Consider the following 21501-nt stretch of genomic DNA (forward strand, 5'->3'; position numbering starts at 1 on the left):
ATGGCGGTCATCTTTGGGGATATCCCATGACTGGGATGAGATCATTAAAGCATCGCACTTGCTCAAGGCCGAACCTCTCATATCCCACCAGAGTGCCTCCTTTCTCCCTTGAGCTTCAAACTTCCTCCACGAAATGTCCATACATTTTTGAAGGTTGTCTCGTCTTGTCACTTCAATACCACTTCCTAATTGGCATTTTTGATTTGTGTGTGCGTGTGTGAGATCCTTGCTGAGATCAGTGCTTTTTCTTTCCGCTGCCCATTCTTCCCAAGCTCCTCCAAAATGTGTCGAGCATGCGCTTCCCCCTCCGCCATGCGCGCCTTCTCCGCCTTCTTTTCCATCGCATCCCCTCCTTTCTTTTTACCTGGGTGGCCACACTCAGCGTTTTTTATCTCCTGTGGGTGTGATACGTCTCTCCTCTACCGGCAATCAGCGCTGATTTGTCAGCATTCTTCCAGGCGATTCATAAAAATTCAGCAAGCGCCTACAAAAAAAAAAAGCCGTCCATGTCCCTTTCTGCATGACCCCTGGGCTCCAAGCGGTGGGCTCCATGTCCTCAATTCTGAACTTAGTAGTTGCATTCTTTCTGTCTTCAGTCTTTGTCGACCTGGCAGTTTTTTTGCATTAGTGGTAATATCAGCACTTTAACAAAGGTGGGATGGCACCCGTATACAGAGGTGCTGCAAACTCTTCATTAACTTTTTTGGGGACATCACTGTCAAAATAAACTTCACCTCTTCCTCACTCTATGGGAGCCATGTGCCATTATGTTGAGTCAAGATTGAAATTCTGGATGTTGTTTTTTTTTACGACAATAATGGGTGAAATAGTAGACTTTACACCGATCGGATTGGCTGGATCGGAACGAACAATATTTTGCAATTTGCGCAAAGTATGTGATCGGCTGTAATATCATAATTTGCCGATTGATCAATGTTGTCAGTGATCGGATTTTCGGAAATAAGACTTTACAGCAAACACAATTATGTTCACTCTGGAACATTCTGTGCTGCCATCATGTATGTGTAATTGTCTTGTTCAGAGTCTGAAAACCAATTACTTACATTTAAAAAAGTAGTTACAGTATGTGTTCTTTAATTTTGAATTATGACCAGGACAGTGAGTGTCGCCATAATCATCACGGCAGAAATTCCATGGAACTTCTGACTATGCACATTAAGCAAATCACAGATGCAACCAACAGGCAGGTGTATTGTGTGAACTAACATAAAAATAGGTAAGTTGTTGAAGTACAAAACCTTTGCTAAAGAAGGATACAAGCAGTTAAATCGAACACGAGTTGAGCTAGTCTCGCGAGGCAATTACATACAGTATAGGCTATGTACATATTATTGTGTATTTGTTGCCGGTGTGAGTGGGTTTGTCTGAGCGCAGGAAGTGCGGGTCATAAATAAGATTAAGTGGCTTATCCGCTTATCCTCACAACATTTATATAAATCATTTGTGAATAACATTTGAGACTAGGAAATTTGGGTTGTTTTAAACAGTTGCGCAAGAAGCTGCGCTAGCTACCAGCTAGGCTAAAAATACGCCCCCTAGTTATGAGGCATACTGTCCAATAATTGCTCATTTTTATACACTTATATTACAATTTGGACTTTTGTGCTGCTTGGAAATGAAACCTCATGGAGGCTATTTGTGGAGAAATCCCAAAATGGACAAATTAAGTCCAACTGTCTAATATCGTCCATATCTCTAGATTGGTCCTGCCGACATGCGGATCCTTTTGCCGTAGCATGTCACATTTGGTATTCATAAAACGGATGGATGAACTTTAGGTAGGTGATATTAATTTGTTTTATGTAAGGGCGCTCGTTCGTCATGTCAGAGAGCTTCTTTGTTTGGGTACGATCCGTTCATGTCACAGTCTGCGGAGTCAGCTGACTCGGGAGAACCTCCGATTTTCGTCGTAAATATTGAACATGTTCATTTTTTAATATTGTCAGCCCCAACTGGTTTTGGACCCAATTATCTGGACAAATCCACTATTAACACAGCTCAAACATAAAGATAATCTTATAAGACAATCTTATAAGTCATAAGATTGTCGGTCGTTTGATGTCCTTGTCGGGAAGGGGCAAAATTGTGACAAAAACAGCCCGATGTTGTACCAAGCTATACTAAGGATTCCCAACCGTACTGCCTTTGCTATTAGCGTTCACAAACAAGTCTATGGCTGTGTCCAAATTTGTAGGCTGCGTTCTGCAAAGGAAAATTTGTCTGCCACATGACGTAAGTTTCAGTGCGCCTCGGCCGCATGCTGGTGTCCAAATTCCCGCAGCCTTGTCGCCTTCAAATCTGGCCTTTGTTTCCATGGAGACAGGCACTTAGCGAAGGCTGCTTCGAGCACACTTTCATTGACCACATTGCTCCACTCTTCTTCTACACCGTTCTATGCTGCTCTTCTTCTACGCTGAATCATCTCTTCCAAACCATTTATCGTTTCATCAATCGTAGCTCTTAGATCTTTGAATTAAGAGTTTGGGGGAAGATGATGTAATCAGTCATTTGCTTCTATGAAGTATTAAGGGCTTTTTGTCTGGTTACTGGGAGCACAGACTATGATGTGCCTGGAGCCCAGGATGTCTGCCATTTTAATCACAGAATCACAAAAATTAACCTGAAATCCAATAATTAACGTGCACCTGTGTATAATATGCCGCCCCCAAATCACCCTTAAAAGCATTTTTTTCTCTCTGCTCTTATGTATAATATCCATTCCCGTGATTTGCTTGTATCCTTTATTATCAATCCGAGTGAATGATATGAATGGATAAAGATTTGAAACATACAGATAAAGCTTAAATACTTTTAAATCCTGGTTTTAAACTATTTTCCTATACCTATGATTAAGGTCGTTGAAAGCATTTTTAAAATCATGTCTTTCTAAATCTTGTTCTCACTTCTGTATGCTCTTTGAGATATTTTAGTAAGCTACTTTTGATATCTTTACTTTGCTTTTAAATGTCTTTAACCCTTTTTTTGCAATTGCTTTTAAAGGTACATTGTGTATGAAATATGCTATATAAATAAAGCTGTGGGCGTGCCTACCGATATGATGCACTAAAATACTTGGAGATACTTGAGTTATATTTAGCCATTTTCAGGAAGAAGAAAAAAATATTTGTCTATAATGAATGTGATAGTTTAAATTATTTTTCATGTACAACTAATATGTTTAAAGACAAATTTTGCCACTTGCTGTCTATTGAAAATGACATCGCACATTCTCAAGAAACAGGTAACAACCAATCATGGCTCAGTTTGATAATGTCAAATGACCAAAATCAAAAAACAGGTCAGCCTCGTGTTTTTTGTTTGTTTGTTTGTTTGTTGGTTTTTCTTCAGTTTCCATTCCAATTTTGTCGTACGCCAACACTAAATGTCTACGGGACAGGTTTACGTCACCCTCCACGTTTCCACCCCTCCACACAACCAAGAAACTGTGGAGTGAGCGTTCAACCCGAACGCTCTACAATGAAGGGAAGATACAAGCTGATTTTAAAAAAAAAAAGAAAAAAAAAAGAAAAGAAAAGGTCAGGGCTCTTTGTACTTATCTGGGCATTGGACGAGCATGCATCCTGTAGAAAACGTTGTAATATTATATTAACATTTGAAACTCCACAATGCAGATTTAAGTAGTAAGGCTATTAAGCTTTTAGCTGCGACCGCACTGGATACAGGAAATGAAATGTCTGCAACAACACTGGACAACTTATTTTATATATTTTCTTTTGCTACAAAAATGTGGATGGACAAACGTGAAACATTAGACATTAAATATTTTGTAATGTAAATAACGTTAGCACGTCCGCCTCCCAGTTCTGAGGACTCTAGTTCGAGTCCAGGCTCCGGCCTTCCTGGGTGGAGTTTGCATGTTCTCCCCGTGCCCGCGTGGGTCTTCTCCGGGTACTTCGGTCTCCTCCCGCATTCCAAAGACATGCGTGGCAGGTTAATTGGGCGCTCCAAATTGTCCCTAAGTGTGCTTGTCTGTATGGATGGTTGTTCGTCTCTGTGTGCCCTGCGATTGGCTGGCAACTAGTTCAGGGTGTAACCCGCCTACTGCCCGAAGCCGGCTGGGATAGGCTCCAGCACCCCTGCGCACCTTGTGAGGAGTAAATGGATGGATGGAATTTGCTCATCATAAATAGACCCTATCGCATTTTCGTGATGAGGTCTTACCTTTTTAGCAAAAAGACAGCAAGCTGTGGGCCCAGTTTCATCCTCAGGTCTTTCCACCTACTCCAGTAGTACCCAAGTCCTGTCCTCGAGAGCCCCTATCCAGTTTTCCATGTTTCTCTCCACCAACACACCTGATTCATGATCAGAGTCGGCATCAGGCTTCTGCAGCGCTTGAGCTGATGAGCTGATCATTGAATTAAGCTGCGTTGTAGGAGAGAGACATGGAAAACAGGTTGTATGGGGGCTCTTGAGGACCGGACTTGGGCACCTCTGACCTACGCCAATAACGCTGATCCAATATTAATCCACATCCTCCCACGATGCTTGCGCGACTTCAGTTTTGCACTTTTTATCACACTTGACAGGTGTTATCCTTTCCTGATTAATATTCTGACCGTGGTCGCCGGTCGGGGGATGCAGGGGAGATTTTTACCTCCAGGGTAAGAGTCATCTCTGGGGACAACTCCCGTTGCATGTCGCCAAACTTTCGGGCCGATGGTCGAACAATAGGAGCCACCTGGAGACGGAGGGTTGCACTGCAGTCTTGGTTTATTATTATTTTGACACTTTTACATCCGCTGTCACACACACTTGTCTTTTCCCACGGTCTGGTAGAAACACTCTCAAACACTTCCACCTTCCCAGCGCTTCCGCGGAGCGAGAGAGAAAGCGTGAAAGAGCCTGAGGAGAAAGCTTAAGTTTCATGCCCATTCATCATTATTTGACTCTCCAGGAAAATAGGGGCAACGGTCATTGGGCCACAGTAGTGGCTCCTTTCCATTATAAAATTTTTAAAGCATGTGTGGGTGAAAAATATGGTTATTTTAACACTCCAAGTTGTCTCAATATTGCGTCATGCACCTTTAACATACGCTGTGCCTTTTTTTTTAATACAGTGATAAAAGATAAAATGTGAAACATTTTAATTTATATGGACCCTTGTACAAAACTGGGGACAAATGTGGATCTTATTAATCGCATCATATTAAGAATAGGGACATTGCGATAATGTTTATAATATGTTTTTGCATATTAAATTAGCGATTGAACATGATTTTTGTGGGTGGTGCGTTGATGGTTGTGTGCAAACCTATATGATAGCAGTATACAGTAACAATGCCAACTTGGACAACTAAAACGAAATGCCATTTTATCCCCCCCCCCCCCCCTTCCTAAAAATTGTTTTTGGAGATGTAATGATTCCACCCAACAATATATGAATGAGTAGGGTTTTGCTTGTCTGGCAGTGGAATGGAGCATCTGGGCTCTGGTCATCGTGCTGAAGACTCGCAGCCTGGCCAACTACCCCTGTACTCATGGGCGAGCTCTGCCTATTCTAAGCTGTGGCCACCTACAATGTTATCCAACACTCCCTGATGTGACGTCCCAAGAACAAGTCAGATTTGTTTCCAGTTGACATTAGCAGAGTACTTTTCCATCTATTTGTACATTGTCTGTGCCTCATCAGGCAGACCATTATCCCATTATGTTTTTCGTCTGCGGTCCAAATGCTTACTGGAAATGAGTCGCCACAAAGGCCATTGAGGATAGTTGCAGCTATCCCCTTGAATGTGGAAGGCTTTTTTTTTTTTTATATGGGCAACATTGCACTTTTATGAGGAGGAGCCAGAGGACTTCTTGCCAAGTAGACGGCATCAGGAATGCAAGTCACAGCGCGACCTCCTGTTATGTCCCCAGCCTGTGTGATGGTGTCGTATTCAGGTCATTTTTAACAAGCGTCTGTCTCGCTCTCTCTCTCTCTGTGTTTGGCTCTGCCGAGCAGCCCACCTGTAACACCCTTTCTTTTGTTGCCATGGAAATAGGCGGGCAGTCTTGGTGTTTTTTGTGTGTGCGTGCGTCCTTCAGTTGCTGAGGTTCATGCCTGCACAGGATGACTAATCCACAAGCACGCATCCCCCGTCTTTGGGGATTCCTTTTCCTTTTGTTGCTTTTTGTTTCTTTAAAAAAAAAAAAAAAAAAGGGACCCCCTTTTCGCCCTCCTTGACATGCATTTGTTTGTCTGCTTAGTTGCAAACATGCCACCGGGCATAAATCAGCTTACGGAGGCAATGTGCTTGCTGGGCTCACAGCGGTAGGCGCCTGGGTCGCTGATGCAGCATTTAGTGGGATGTAGTGTAAAGCACCTAGAGGGCCATGCAGCTGTAAGTGTGTTGGTGCGTGTGCATGTGTATCAGCGCAGACAAAGTGGAGGACACCCAACCTCCTGTTTGTCTTCAAATTATTAGCTCAAATAGGGATAGACCGACCGGCCGGGTCGAATTATGGGTGCCGTTATTTGGCATTTAGACAAATATCGGCATTGGCCTTTTTACAAATCTGAAGGTTTATAAAGCTGGCATCTCACTGAACGGTGAATGCTTGCAAATGTAGTGAATTTTGGATTTTCATCAGAATTTGTAAGATATTCACAGACAGTTTTTACTTGTTACAAAGAAATTTTGAACATGTTCACGCATTTTTCACTCTCTGCAAAAATCTTGTGAATCTTTTTATGAACCCTGATGAAAACCCCAAATTGGCTACATTTGCATGCATTTGTCACTCAGTGAGATACAGGAAACTTTTCATTTATGTATTTATTTAAATTTCCACTTGATAAAAGGTTATGCTGACACATAACCTTGCTCAGCAAGATGAATTCTTGTGATATTTGTGAGTCCACAAACTCCGAAGAATACATCTTGTACCGAGCCCGTTGATTTTCACCGGGTGACGTTGTGTTTGGGGCGGGATATGCAGCTGTGAAGATAACAAGAAGCGCTGACACCGTGGGAAACAAACAAACCTAACATGGACGAATGGACGCTGCAATTAATTATGTTCTTGCAGAATTACTCACCGTTTACTTGTTGAATGTTGAACAACGAGATGCGCTTCGTACCTTTTTAGCTGGTAAAGATGTTTATGGTTTTTTCCCCTTCCTATAGACCCCTTCAAAGTTTGTAAACAATGTGACACAATTTAAAGGGCGGGGCTTAGCTGGAGGCAAAAACACCTCACTGGCGTGTGGTCCTAACACCGGTCACCATATTTTCACAGAAAGTTCACATCGGAATGGACGCGGAAAACAGCCATTTGAGTTAATATGTGAGTAAACTGACTCCGCACGATCGTGAATGTTACTTTAAAAAGTTAACTCTGACTGATGGGACGATATTTACTGACCCCTACGCACTGACGCACTGGATAGATGATTTAACGGGACTACCCACTGTGCAATGGCCGGACATTTAAATCTACCTTATAGAAAACTGAGCGTTTATACTAAAGATAAACTGAAGGCGTATAAATCATTACAAGTCTACAACTAACTACATCTTGAATGGACATGTTCAATATTTAGAATACTTGAGCGAGGACTTTTGTGTTGTGCGGTCGCAAGTGCTGCCAAGTCAACGACGGGGACAGAAGACGAGGATATACGAGGCATGTACCTCTCCTACAAAAATTTTACAAGAAGTTATCGGAACCATTGTGGGGGCTTTCGCCTCGACAAAACTAAAACATATAGCTAACGTATGGTTAGCTAGAGGTTAGCATTCGCACATGTAGCATGTAAATAGGGACTTTTTGTAAGTTTGTGCATGTAAAAGGAATCCCACAAATAATGACTAATTTAAGTAATTTCAGTCACAAATAAATCTTCATCTTAATCATTGTCCAGGCTGAAGCTGATATGAAGTGTGCGAGGCAAACACGACCATTGTTGATGATAGTCTTAGACAGTCCAGTCCTTTCTCCAAATCGCGTTTAACCACAGCCGTCTGCGATTACTCTGACTGGCAGAGGCTGGGATGCGATAGAATTTCAAGTTTTTGCTTGTCCACGGTTCTGGAAACCAAAAAGACAACAAGACGACATTTACTACAGACAACCAGCGTTGTTTACGTCTAGCTGCACTTTGTTGCCTCCAGCGGTTATTTTTGCTTCCAGTAAACACTGTGACGTCATCGTGACGAGAACGAAGATGGCATTTTCATCCGTGGCTGTGATTGGTCAAAACAAAAGTTAGGTAGATGTGCACAAGATGCCGTATCGTCCAATCAGCTCAAAGTATTGTACAGAATGTCCCGCCTTTCAGCCGCACACACGGCTGTGATAGCACACACAGTTGCGGCTGCTCCTGCCCCTGTTTACAGTACCTGTAAAGAGCAGCATTTTGTGCCTTTCCACACCGTTTTCTTTAAACGACACTGAAACGGACAATGAAATCGATCCAGCAATTTCCCGCCTTTTAGGGTAGAATTCAACGAGTGGCACTGGGATGACAATGACAGGATTTTGGTTTTGTTTCACCAGACCCTGACATTGTCGTGCATCTAACCATTGCTAAAGGCAGCATTTTTCGAATGTTGGGGGACCGAATCAACCAAGCATTTTTCCACCTTTCGGGGTAGTATCAGAGCCACCCAACAGAGGCAAAAAGACACATTTGTGAAAGGATTCCACAATGTTGGGACTCGGGCCAAGCTTAAACATGACAAAGACAAGTGTTAATTAGTCATTACCGGCTTGTATTCTTCTAAATCAGGGCTCATCAACCTTTTTGAAAGTTAGAGCTACCTCTGGGATGCTGATTATTGTGAATGGCTACCAGTTCCATGCACACTTTTGAAATAAGAAATGTACTCCAATTACCTTAAAGTTATTATTAATAATTAATTACATTCACCACATCTATGTGGTGACTGACACCGATCATGTTAATGATTTAACAAGGTATAGGAAACCGATAAATGTAAATATACAACAATATTCCTCAATCTCTCCTCAATTCCTCAAAAAGTGTTTGATATAAAAATGATCATTTTTATAACATAACTAATTTACTAGGAAGCCCCAATGTCCACTATGGTGAGTTGTTGTTATTTTGTTCTTTTAAAAACATGTCAGTGCCTGTGGGCACCGCATTATTGACACCTAAATGTCCAAATGTTGTGCCCAATCATTACCTTTGATTGTAATGTTTTGGTGCTATTTAAGCACATACATAAGTCTGTTTTTTTAAATGTGTTTCTTTCCACAGACTAGACAGCAGCACAAGTGGACGCAGCTCTCGGGGCATGACGACTCCAAACAAGGGAAACAAGGCCTTAAAGGTACCAGACAGCCTTTTCCTAAGCAGCATAAAAGTCCTCCTCTGCTGAACCCACTAGTGCAAGTTCGTGAGGTGGTTTTGCTGTTACGAAGTATTGTTGATCTTTTGGTTGGATGCCGGGGAAATGGTGTTCGACAAGTCATTCTAGTGAAAGGGGGAATTATGGTCTTTCATGTTATTTATAGGGGGGTGGCTCGCCATCACAGTTGTAATCTTGCATGCACCCCCCAAACCACCATGCACCACAAATTGGGAATCCCTCAATTAGCACTACAGTTTTACAGTGGTCCCTCGCTTCTTCACGGTTCACTTACTACGGTTTCACTATATTGCAGATTTTTCAGATATTAGGCGTTTTCTCACCGCTGGAACTTTTGGAGTATTTCAGTTTACCTTGGTAGAATTCAGTTTGAGCGTTTTTCCACCGACAATTACCAGGGTAATTAAATTCCCCAGGGGGCATCCAAGTACTACCTCAACAGCAGGGTCTTGCTGAGCCAGGCAGGAACTTTGAGGGGGCGGGCTGCAATGACCATGGCTGATTGGTCAAATTTGGGGGCGTTGTTTTTACATCGGCTGGACTCAATCAAACTCATTTGAATTAATTGCCGAGAACTCGAAGATGCTGTAGAAACACAATTCTAAATTCCCTGCTGAACTTTACAACCAAGAACCTCCTTTACCCAGAACTCAAAGTTCCTGGGCTTGTTGGTGGAAAAATGCCTATTATCACCCCCCGCGCCAACCCCCCAGCTGCACCCCCCCTCCTCGATTTAATGTTATTCTATATTTATGCCCCTATTTTACTTTTTATAAAGTAAACAAAGTTAACAAGTGTTTAGAAGGGTGGGAACTGTGTGGTGGCTTCGTTTATGGCTCAGTAGAAGCGTAACTCACCCAAAAAAAACAATCACGAACTGAGGGAAACCGAACAGGAAGCCTGACGAGTTGCCAAAAGTGGCTTTTTTTTTTCTTCTTTTTTTTTTTTTTTTTTTTTTTTTTTAACTCTGAGCACAATGGCTCCTAACCTGAAATTATAGGGGCGCAAGTAGAAGTTTTTTTTTCCCTGATGAAAGATGAGACTCTAAATCTTTCTTTAGGTAGGTTCCATGTTTTCATAGCAATACAACAAAATATTCTCTGGGCCTTGTAAAATCAGTCAAAATCTAGTAAAATAGCTGGGAGTGAAGAGGGTTTGCAGAGCCATCTAAACCACAATCCCATCCCGAGCAGGTTTTTGGCGTACCACGAGTCCTCCCACCACCCCGCGCTGACAAACTCCCCTATGCCCCAGGTGAAGCGAGAGCCTGGCGAAAATGGCACCAGCCTGACGGACGACGAGCTGGTGAGCATGTCGGTGCGCGAACTGAACCAGCACCTACGCGGCCTGACCAAGGAGGAGATCCTTCAGCTGAAGCAGCGGAGGCGCACGCTAAAGAACCGGGGCTACGCCGCCAGCTGCCGGGTGAAGCGCGTCACGCAGAAGGAGGAGCTGGAGAAGCAGAAGGCTCAGCTGCAACAGGAGGTGGACAAGCTGGCCACGGAGAACGCCAGCATGAAGGTGGAGCTGGACGCACTGCGCTCTAAGTACGAGGCGCTGCAGAGCTTCGCCAGGACTGTGGCGCGCAACCCCGTCACCACTGCCCGCGGGCCCATGGCCTCGGTCATCGGGCCCCTCATCCCCGGTAAAGTGGCCGCCACCAGCGTAATCACCATCGTCAAATCCAAAACGGAGGCCAGGTCGTAGTAGCGGAAAGACCAAAAATAGTCAGTGCATTGTAACATGGCATTCCAATGGCAATATTGTTTTCGGACAACTGGTGCAGCTATTGTGGTTGTTTGCAAAAGTCGGATCGCTATATTTGTCTTTCAGCACCTCCTTAGCCAGTACAATCCTAAAAAAAAAAATCATTAGTTTCTTTACATCTAGACATGAAGCATTCAAACCCATGCAATTGTTATTATGCACTGACTGACTCGAGTATATTAGAAGAGACATTATGCTTTCTTTTCACTATTTAAAACAGTTCCCAGGTGTCTTAATAACATGTCTGTGACATGCTTTAGTGGAAATACCCCAAGGATCAAGAATCATAGCACACTTTACAGTACACAGCCTGTTTCTGAAATTAGCCTGCTCTGAGGGTACGACTAAGCAAGCAGCTTCTACCTACATTAGCAGAGCCCAGAGTGTCAGGATAACTGACTGCCTGGAAAAAACAAGATAATTTTCACTCACAGAAGCATTTGTCAATTAGTGTGCGGTCGGACCCGTGAAAGTCATTTAGCAATTGAATATGTGCCGCTTATCAGAACTTTGCATCCAGCAAAACTCAAAATGGCTCTGCTTGCCTTTTGATTGTGACGTGATGGTGTTTCAGGCAATGACAAGAAAAATGGCTGATCTTCTCCCAGCCTGGATTTCAAATCCTGAGAAGAGAAACTTGTGTGTATGGGGGGTTATTAGGTCAATATAGCCACACGGTTACATGACAGTGTCATTGAAATTTCGAATGTCTGGCTTACAGACACATTCTCCAAACACAGTGGTGCCTTGAGATACAAGTGATTCAACTACAGAGTATTTCAAGAGACGAGCCATTTCAATTCCCTTCACGATAAGCAGCAGTGGCAATTACTCAACAATTACTTTAAAAAAAGAGGCTTCAAAGTTTTTCATGCCACTCCCAGTTGAGTTTTACTGTCACACTAAACAATTAACGAGGTATACAGTAGCTTTGCCTTGAAGAGAATCTATTTAGCTTCATGAAAAACGCCATCGACTCTCGATATTTGAACACAAAAGGTGGAGCATGTAGACAGATAATAAATGTATTAAAATTACAAATATTAACAGCAGCAGTCAATTAATTAAGTAGTAGAAGTGTGATCTTTTACATTTGTGTCTGAATTACTGTAATATCTTGCCTCCAGTGGCCAAGGCATGCACACCAGAAGGCACAATTAATTGAATTGCAGCATTTCATTTTTTACATTCCATTAAATTATGTTGTTACTCTGACTTTTCTAAAGTATACAGTCAAGTGCTATTCTTCTTATTAAAAAAACAAAAATGTTTGGTTTTTATGAGGGGGCTGTAATTGATTAATGCCGTGTCCATTCATTTAAAAGGGAAGCAACATTGACATATGAGTGTTTTTACTTACGAGCGTAGTCATAGAAAGAATTCAGCTTGTATCTCAGGGACCCACTGTAGACAGGCAGAGAAAAATAAATAAATAAATCAAAAATGTTTGGTTTAATTTTACCTTTGCTGTGTGGCCACTGGCCATGCACTCTGAGTACATTTGTATACAATCAATCAAAAAGTCACTTTTCCATAATATTTCCCCCTTTCAAGAAACTATTTTACAAGCGTCAATGAAAGCGCCTCAAATCCGAACATTGTTTTCTGCTCATTGCCCCATGACAGCATTGAACAGAACTAGTCGTTGCTGATATGACCCGTAGATGCAATAATATGTGTATGCACTGAAACACAATGAAAAGAAAAGGAAAAAAAAAGGATCGTGATGCAAACCTTGAATGTTGTTACCATTTAATCTCCTCTTAGAGAAAATATGGTGGAGTTTAGGTTGTTTTTGTTTACAGGGCTGTCAGATATTTAAAAAAAAATCTCACACAAGCTTTACTGTTTTAATGGTTAAGATGTGGAGTTCTTTTGTCTCAATGTGAATTACAGCAGGGGTGGGGGAGCCTAAAACCTCAAAAGCCCCCCAAAATGTTGAACTCACAAACCATTAGCCCAAGTCATTTTTGAACGTTTTTAGAAAACAAGAAGGGAAAAAAAAAATCCAATTGGTGAAGAGCTGCGGAGTGATTTTAGACTGCTAGCAGCAATAGGCCAATGAGCCTCCCTGTTAACTCCTGGTTGGCCGCTATGCAAGCACTTCCAAATATGGGCAAGCTCGCACCTTATGCGCTGCCCTGCGGCGAACACCAAGAAAACTAAGTACAGTGTTAAAAGGCCTTTACGGCAATTATGCTAACAAAATGACATTATTGTATAATACTGGCTTTTGGAGGCTCCCCCACTCCATCTAAATGTTTTATTTTATTACCAGGTAGAATACCTATTGTTGTTTATAGAAATACAAGGTGGAAAAAATGTGTAGGGAAAAAAAAAAAAAAGTGACTTCCCCGGATTTTCTTTTGCAATTGTACCAAAAGTGGCTTACTATTGAAGTCTGATAGCTTTTTTCTAGTGACTCTAGACGCGTACTGTGAGGTAGCGCGTGATGTGACGTGTTTTCCTTAAGTGACAAGTTTTGGCAGTGTCGTTCACTGTATAGATGTCAATGCCGTGCTATTTTTGAAGCCAGTCAGTCTGTAGAGCTAAACTTAGGTGGTGTAAACAAGGTCAGCTTGTCGTTGTGGCATCTGTGGTTTCCTCCTCTCGCTTCTTCTTCCTGCTCTTTTGTGATATTTACTTCCAAAGCCACATCAAGATTTGGGGGTGGGGGGGAAATCGGGTAAATAGCTTTCTTTTTTTTTTTTGGGCCCCCTGAAACAGATTGATGCTGCAGTATGTCACTGTGCAATGAAAAATGTATGGCTTCACTGGACAGCATTGATTAAGGGCACCCATTTTTCCCCTTTTCAATATCCAGACTTAATAATTGGAGAGTTTCTATTAGGGTTGCAAAGGGATGGACAATTTCTGTATTAGTTCTGAAACTTTTCAGGAAATGTTATTTTTGAGATGCTTAACCGAGAATTTATGGAGCTATTCAATTGGTTGGACAAATTACATTTTTTTAGCTGTATTGATAATATTATATGTACCAGTGGTTAGAGAGCAAAGTGCGGAGCGCCTATGTCGCAAAATGCATTCAGTGAATAAGGCACTTGACCGTTGCCAAAGCCCTCCAAAATATCCTCATGCTCTCCTTATTCGCTCCCATTTCCGCTTCTTCCTTGACAATCCATCCATCCATCCATTTTCTTGACCGCTTATTCCTCACAAGGGTCGCGGGGGCTGCTGGCGCCTATCTCAGCTGGCACTGGGCAGTAGGCGGGGGACACCCTGGACTGGTTGCCAGCCAATCGCAGGGCACACAGAGACGAACAACCATCCACACACACACCTAGGGACAATTCAGAGCGCTCAATTAACCTGCCATGCATGTCTTTGGAATGTGGGAGGAGACCGGAGTACCCGGAGAAGACCCACACGGGCACGGGGAGAACATGCAAACTCCACCCAGGAAGGTCCGAGCCTGGACTCGAACCGGAGACCTCAGAACTGGGAAGCGGACGTGCTAACCACTCGACTACCGTGCCGCCTCCTTGACAATCACACCATGTTTTTATGGTTCAGTAAAAAAAAATAGTGGAGTGGAGCTTCAAAACTTGACATAGATACACAATACTTCATTCTTCCCACAATTATCAGATTGTTCCGCATTGTTGTAATTTCAACCATACAGTATCTGGAAGTTGTCAAGGATTCAGGATAATTAGAATTAGGGGTGTTAAAAAAAAATCGATTCGGTAATATATCGCGATACTACATCGCACAATTCTCGAATCGATTCAATAGGCGGCTGAATCGATTTTTAAACTTTCATTTTTAATGGAAAAATATTCAACAAAACGTCTTACTTCGGGTTAGGGTTCACACCTTAAGCATAGAAGAATGTTATATTAATGGAACATTAATCCTTAATATTTTATTTCAATGCTCTTCAAACATGAAACAAATTACAACCTGTATAAGGCTGAAGTTTCAGATAAATAAAACATTTTCCTACAAATCTTATACTGTACAAGTTTACTGATTAGTTATTTTCTAAATTTGAATTTAAAAAAAATCGCAACAATCGACTTATAAATTCGTATCGGGATTAATCGGTATCAAATCGAATCTTGACCTGTGAATCGTGATACGAATTGAATCGTCAGATACTAGGCAATTCACACCCCTAATTAGAATATTATAACCAGATTATCTGTAATGTATTTTCAATTATACTTTCAACCCACAATTATCGCTAATACCTGTTCATTCCTGTTAATATCCAATTTCCAATACACAGGAAGCCTTGTCTGTTAGTGCTTCTGCTGTACCGAGCACAGGCTCTCGAAATCATAGTAATATATTTACTTTCTCCAAAAAATTGACAGACTACTGCAGTTGTTTTTTTTTGTTTTTTTTTCATCCATGATTTAAAAATCCTTGTTATAGACAAGGGAAGTTCAATACCATTTCTTTTCAGACTGGTACCAGTAAGAGTACTTTTGAGTCGGCACCAATACCAAGTACCGATACACTTGACACATAAAAATGTCCCCAAGAAATCAATGACAAATAATTTTAAAGAATAAACTATATATAGCAATTAGCATTTTCCTTAAAATTGCATGAATTTAAATATCAATTTCTATTCTTCTCGTTTATAATTTCTAGTTCCTGATCATAAAATGGCCACAAGAGCACACTCAATACTGGTATCGGCTGTCGTTGAGAGAACCAAAACCTTGATATAAGGCCTGGTCTTGGTCCGATACTAGCTGGTATAGGTACTTGCCCATCCCTATTAGAGACTCTGCAAATTTCAAGTCGATTGACTTCCTTTTAGTATTCAAGGGAAATTCTTCAAAACATAATCATTTTTCATTTCATCATCCATTCTTTTAGTGGTAAAAGAGCAATCATAATGTCGCATGACTTCTAATTCAAAAGTAACAAATTTATTCAGAAATATATTTTCTGCCACATTGGGTGGGGTTATTTTTACATCAATTACCACCTCAAAAAATACTTGGCTCTCCAACATCGCCATCATGATCAACAGTAGAATATGATACAGTATCAAAATCATCGAAAATAAGCCAGCGGTTTTATTCCTAAAATCATATTATTTTTAAGCCACTGTCACATGCATTTATTATGTTTTTTTGTTTTTTGTTTTTTTTGTGTACAATACTTTGAGAATTTCCAGGATAGAAACTTCCCGTAATTTTGCAACCCTACTCCAGACTGTCATGGCAAGAAATAATCAACTTTTTCAATGTCATTTTATTATGACATAATGATAACTGTAGCCACTCAAATGAAAGGGTGCGTGTATTTTTCAGTTCTGTTCAGGTTTTTTTTTTTGTTGTTGTTGTTGTTTGGGGCTGAGGTTTTGTGTGCACTACGTTTGTTTTGCTCAGGACAAAATAGTTTCATGACAAAAAACACAAAAACAAACATGAAGAGAAGCAACGAGGTAGCTCTTATTCCTTATTTTATTTTGTGTTTCTTTTTCATAATTTTCATAATAAGCTTATCGTAAAGGGCTCCAATCCACGGCGCAACCACGTAGAGTTACAATCAGTTCCTCAATAATGTGCACGTCTCGTCTCCTGCTGGTCAAGCGAGGTGTTGATTGGCGTCTATTGAGTGGGGAAATTAACAATAACGATACACAAGTGTGTATTGATCATGTAGCCCGCTGTTGATGTTGACGCCTCTATTATTACTGTGGCCGTGTTGTGAAGTCCGTCTTTTTTGCGTGTGCGTGCGTGTGTCAAGTGTCTTCAAACTGTGTTCGGAGTGCCACCGCAATCTTCTCTACAGATGCTGCCTCGCTTTATCTCTCACATAAACACACATACACGGGTGCGTGTATATATAGATAGATTGTATAATACAGAACGCTCACCAGACACAACATTAGGTACGCCTGCAGAAGCCAAACAAGCTGTGTGGGTGAAATCTGTCAGTGTAAAATATTTGCAGCTCCTACCTGAGGATGAAGTTGTAATTAAGGATGGGAATTGATAAGAATTAGAACAAGCAATTCCTTGAAAATAATGCAAACAAGTGATGTTTTTTTTCTAGTAATATTCTGGCGCTTTCAAAAACCAATACAACTTTAATCTTTTATCATTAAGTGAAGGCTTTTGTTCTCGTTGTTGTTGTAATGTTCCCGTACAAATTATATTTATAAAAAGGTGACTTATTCTTTTTGTAACATTTTGGATTTTTCTCATGTTACACTTTATTGAATTTTTTTTTTTTCCAGATAGTTTTTCTATCCAACACCCCCCCGCCCCCGCAGCAAATTTCTGATTCAATGGCTCTTCCCTCTCACAACTCTTATTTATTTAATTATTTATTTATTTATTTAGTTACTTATTTAATGCACATATTTTAAGTTATTTGTTATGCATGGGAGAAGAAAACTATTTTTCCTTTAATGTTATGGCTTTTGACTGGAATTTTGATGACGTTGGACTCCACAAAGTAACAAAATGGTGGCGTTCCCACACCTTATTGGATATTGGACTGTGTAGGTGTACCTAATGAAGCGACCATGGGGGCGTATGCAGGTGAACAGTATGTAGCTACAGGTGGTGTTGACCATGCCGGGTTAAGGGGTGAAAAAAGTGACCCTTAATATGCAACTCAGTGGAAAGGTGTGAACGGAGTCTTAAATCATTATTGTTCATGTGACCATATTGTGTTATAATAACTGCTGTTGGTGTACATATATATATATATATATATATATATATATATATATATATATATATATATATATACACCTTTTTCTTTTTGCTGTTATTTATGTATGTTGTTGAGCTACCTAGTCATCTGTAGAGTAGTGTTTTTATTATTATTATTATTATTATTATTATTATTATTATTACAGTGGTGCCTTGAGATAGAAGTTTAATTTGTTTGCATTTTAAAGTGCTTGTATCTCAAATCATCGTCACCTCGATTAAACAAATGGACTTAGTGTTCATCTTTTCCAGCTTCCACAAAAAAATACACTGTTTTTACGTGTTAGTAATATTCAAGGATAAAGACTGTATTGTCAAGGGGGGGGATTTTCTGAAGGGGAAAAAAATATTGCTACCTTAACAGGCTAAGAAAGTGGTGTAATTTTAGTTTAAAAGGCCATAAAAGGAAGATAAAATAATGAATGCAGTAATTTAACAAGAAAAAAAAATCAAGTTTAAGTAAAAAAAATATATATATGGCTTTACGATAAAAGTAAAAAAAAATGTGTCATTTAAGTGAAAAAGTAATTAAATTAATGAAATTAAGAAGAAAAATTAAATTTGCAGGGGGAAAAAAAGCTGTGATTTTAAGGCATAAAATTGTTATTTACAAAAAGAACATTACGAGAAAAAAGTTTGAGGGGAAAAAATGTAGTCTACCAATAAAGGCGAAAAAGTGTAATTTTATTTGAAAGAAAAAAAAACTTTTAGAACTTTTTTTTAAATGTGTTTTTTCACATCAACTATTGCACTTAACAATGATGACGTGTGAAGCACATAATAAGAACGTGTTTCTGCACATAACATGGAACATGCAGCCCAACTTACTGGCTCATTACCGCCACCGACTGATCTTTTCTTTCCACTGCAAGGAAACCAATGTAGGTCGATAGTGGCCGAATGTTGCCAAGTCTGCTGATGCCAAATCAAGGCACTCTTATCTCAAGGCACCCTTGTATTATTTCATGCTCTCTTTTGTCCGTTCCTCAGCTGGTGCTTTCTAATGATAAAGTTAAAAGTTACATCATAAGTTATACCTCAAGAAATGTTTAAATACCAAGAGTTATTAAAGATTAATCGCAAATGAGTTGAACTTCAACGTTAAATATAACAGAACTGCCCCAGGCAGCGACTCTTTATCATGCCACTAGAGGGAGCCACACTTTGAGAATCACTGCAATACAGTATGTTGAAAATATCTCAAGGGCCACTTGCAATATCATTTTGTCATTGTTGTGTATATTTGTGCATTTGTTCGTGTTTTGTGCGTTTGTATAAGCGAGATTTCTGTGCTGCTACACCACGTCAGTAACATCTGCCACAATATTTTGTACTTTTGTTTCATGTTGCAACATTTTTTATACTGTCTAATAAGCTTTTATTTTAATTTTGCAGTTTAAAAATGGTAATAATTGGAGAGAATAAACAGCACGTGTGCTTCTTTTTTTGTAAACTTTGTACACAATCGACTGTGCAATTATTTATTTTTTCCCATGTCCCCCTGTGTTTTGAAGCGTAAAAAAAAGCAAGTGATACAAATGTAATAAGTATTTTTTTTCTGTATGGGTTGTAATAAAATGCAGCAGTACTTTGTATGAGAACAGTGAATTGTAACTATTTATAAATTAAATTATTATTGTACCATTTTGCAATCTGTAGATAAGTCCCGTATGTATTGATATATACAATGTGGATTTAAATGTGAGGTGTCTTAAGTTATTGATGTATATATTGTATGTTTGTTGATACAGCTTCCTTTATTTTCTATAAGATCAATAAAATGTTTGAGGAAAAAAAAATGATTTCTCCGTGTTGCTTTTGTCGTACTCGGTGACCCACTTGGATTGCGGTCAGGCGGATTTTTAGGATGGCGGCATCATTTTCCATGGCATCATTTTTTTTTCTCTTCCATGATCCAAAAAAAGCCGCCGGGCGACCCACTTCGGCTAACCTCTGTGGACGCGTTTCTGGCGACGAAAATGTGAGAGTCATGAAGGATGTCTAGGTGTGCTTGTCCTAGATTAGGTGCGCTGGTGAGTTAGTCATCTCTGCGCACCCCCATGGGGCTGGTACAAGCACGGCCCCCACCACCTCTCCATGGGTGCAGTTTAAACATTGCCTTGCCAAATCATGCATAGCGATAGATGGCCAATCTACTTTATAGCGATCTTGCATGTATCAAAGACCTCCTACAGTTCCAGTAACGATACGAGAAGTCGTGCAATGAACAAAACTTGTTACATAAAAAAAATAGAATCAAATTTCATGCAAAGGAAAGTTGCAAATTTTGCAAGATGTAGTACTATAATAGAAAAAAAAAAAAAAATTCCCTCAAAGATCTTAACTCAAGTATAAAAATGTGTTGCTACAATAATGTTAAAAAAATACATAAAAAATCCCCCTTTCACTCCCTCCTCGAGAAGGGACAGCTGGCCTGTGAGAAGTTGACTGATGCGAAAGACTGGGTTAAGGTGAGAGCGGCGGGCCATGTAGGACCACATTGTTCATCTTCACCCACTTCCTGCCGCCAGGTGTCTGCCTGGCCCACTTCTCGGGGGGGGCTTCGAAGCCCCCCGGGAACCATTCATCTAGACAAGGCGCACATTTTCATTTAGCTTGTAACTTAGCACAGCATGCTAAGATAGATGTATTTTGAAGGACAGAAGCTGGAGTGGTTTAGGCTGGCACAAGATGATGCCGCAGACCAAAATAAATATCTTTATGTGAGGGATGTCAAATACATCCAATACTCTCTCTCAAACACATACCACAATTATAAAGAGAAAACAAAATCAAATCTGATGCCTAATATAAACAGTGCTACCTAGTACCATTTAGAAACGATATTGCTGTCGGTATGAATGATTTATTGTGAATATTTATTCGGCCCAAGCGTTTGCTTGTTGACAGCAAAGTAAACAAGTGATCCTCATCACCGAGCGTTTGTGTAGTTCTGAAAGGGGTGTCTGTGGGGTGTGGGTTATTTTGTTGGCCTGATTAATTATTTGGGAAAGTTTTGTTTTATGTTTGACAGTGAGAAAATTGAACCAGGAGGGACCCTTTTGTAAAGATGGATTCAATGAGTAAAATGTCAACAAAAATGAAAATGTGATTGCTGACATTAAATGACCTTAATTTCTTAATGAAGAAGTTATACTAAAAATAGTCGTTAATGTGTGAAATGATTTATTATCAATAAAGATTCGGTATTCACTTCAAACAATACTCATCACTGAGCTCCTGACAAGACATCATAGTGGATCTTTGCCGCCATCTTATGGCATTAAAGTGTAACTACTACGATCCAAATCTTTCCTTGTTATGGTTTCAAGTTATTATATTTTATCCATTCTATTTTTGAGCGCATTGACATAATTATAACTGTTTTGTTATTGTACTACGTATTACTGTTTACTCACATTGTTAAAGGGCTCTTGGTTTCGTTTAGCTCCCCTATTTTGCATTATTCAATTTATCTATTTCGATATTGATATTGTTAACATTAATTTTAATTATCTTTCGAGTTATTTGTATAAATCGAAGCTAAATGTCTGATTCACGTGACCAAAAGGTAGCCCGGGTAAGCAAGTCAGTCACGTGATGAGCACAGCGCTCGCGTCATTATGTAACACGGGCTAGTCGCGTGATTCTCACCGGCGTCA

At 40.2% G+C, this 21501-nt stretch overlaps 1 protein-coding gene across 1 annotated transcript in view; it reads left to right on the forward strand.

Moving 5' to 3' along the window:
• LOC144022855 (transcription factor MafG) overlaps window positions 1-19617 on the forward strand; it is a 36714-nt gene extending 17097 nt beyond the window's left edge. Inside the window, exons 2-3 of the mRNA XM_077528015.1 lie at window positions 9251-9323; window positions 10617-19617. Coding sequence (XP_077384141.1) covers window positions 9251-9323; window positions 10617-11069 — 526 coding nt within the window. The 3' untranslated portion in view covers window positions 11070-19617. The remainder of the gene's footprint in view (window positions 1-9250; window positions 9324-10616) is intronic.
• Window positions 19618-21501: the final 1884 nt, after the last annotated feature.

This window comes from Festucalex cinctus, chromosome 1 (assembly GCF_051991245.1).
Source record: "Festucalex cinctus isolate MCC-2025b chromosome 1, RoL_Fcin_1.0, whole genome shotgun sequence".
Taxonomy (NCBI): Eukaryota; Metazoa; Chordata; class Actinopteri; order Syngnathiformes; family Syngnathidae; genus Festucalex; species Festucalex cinctus.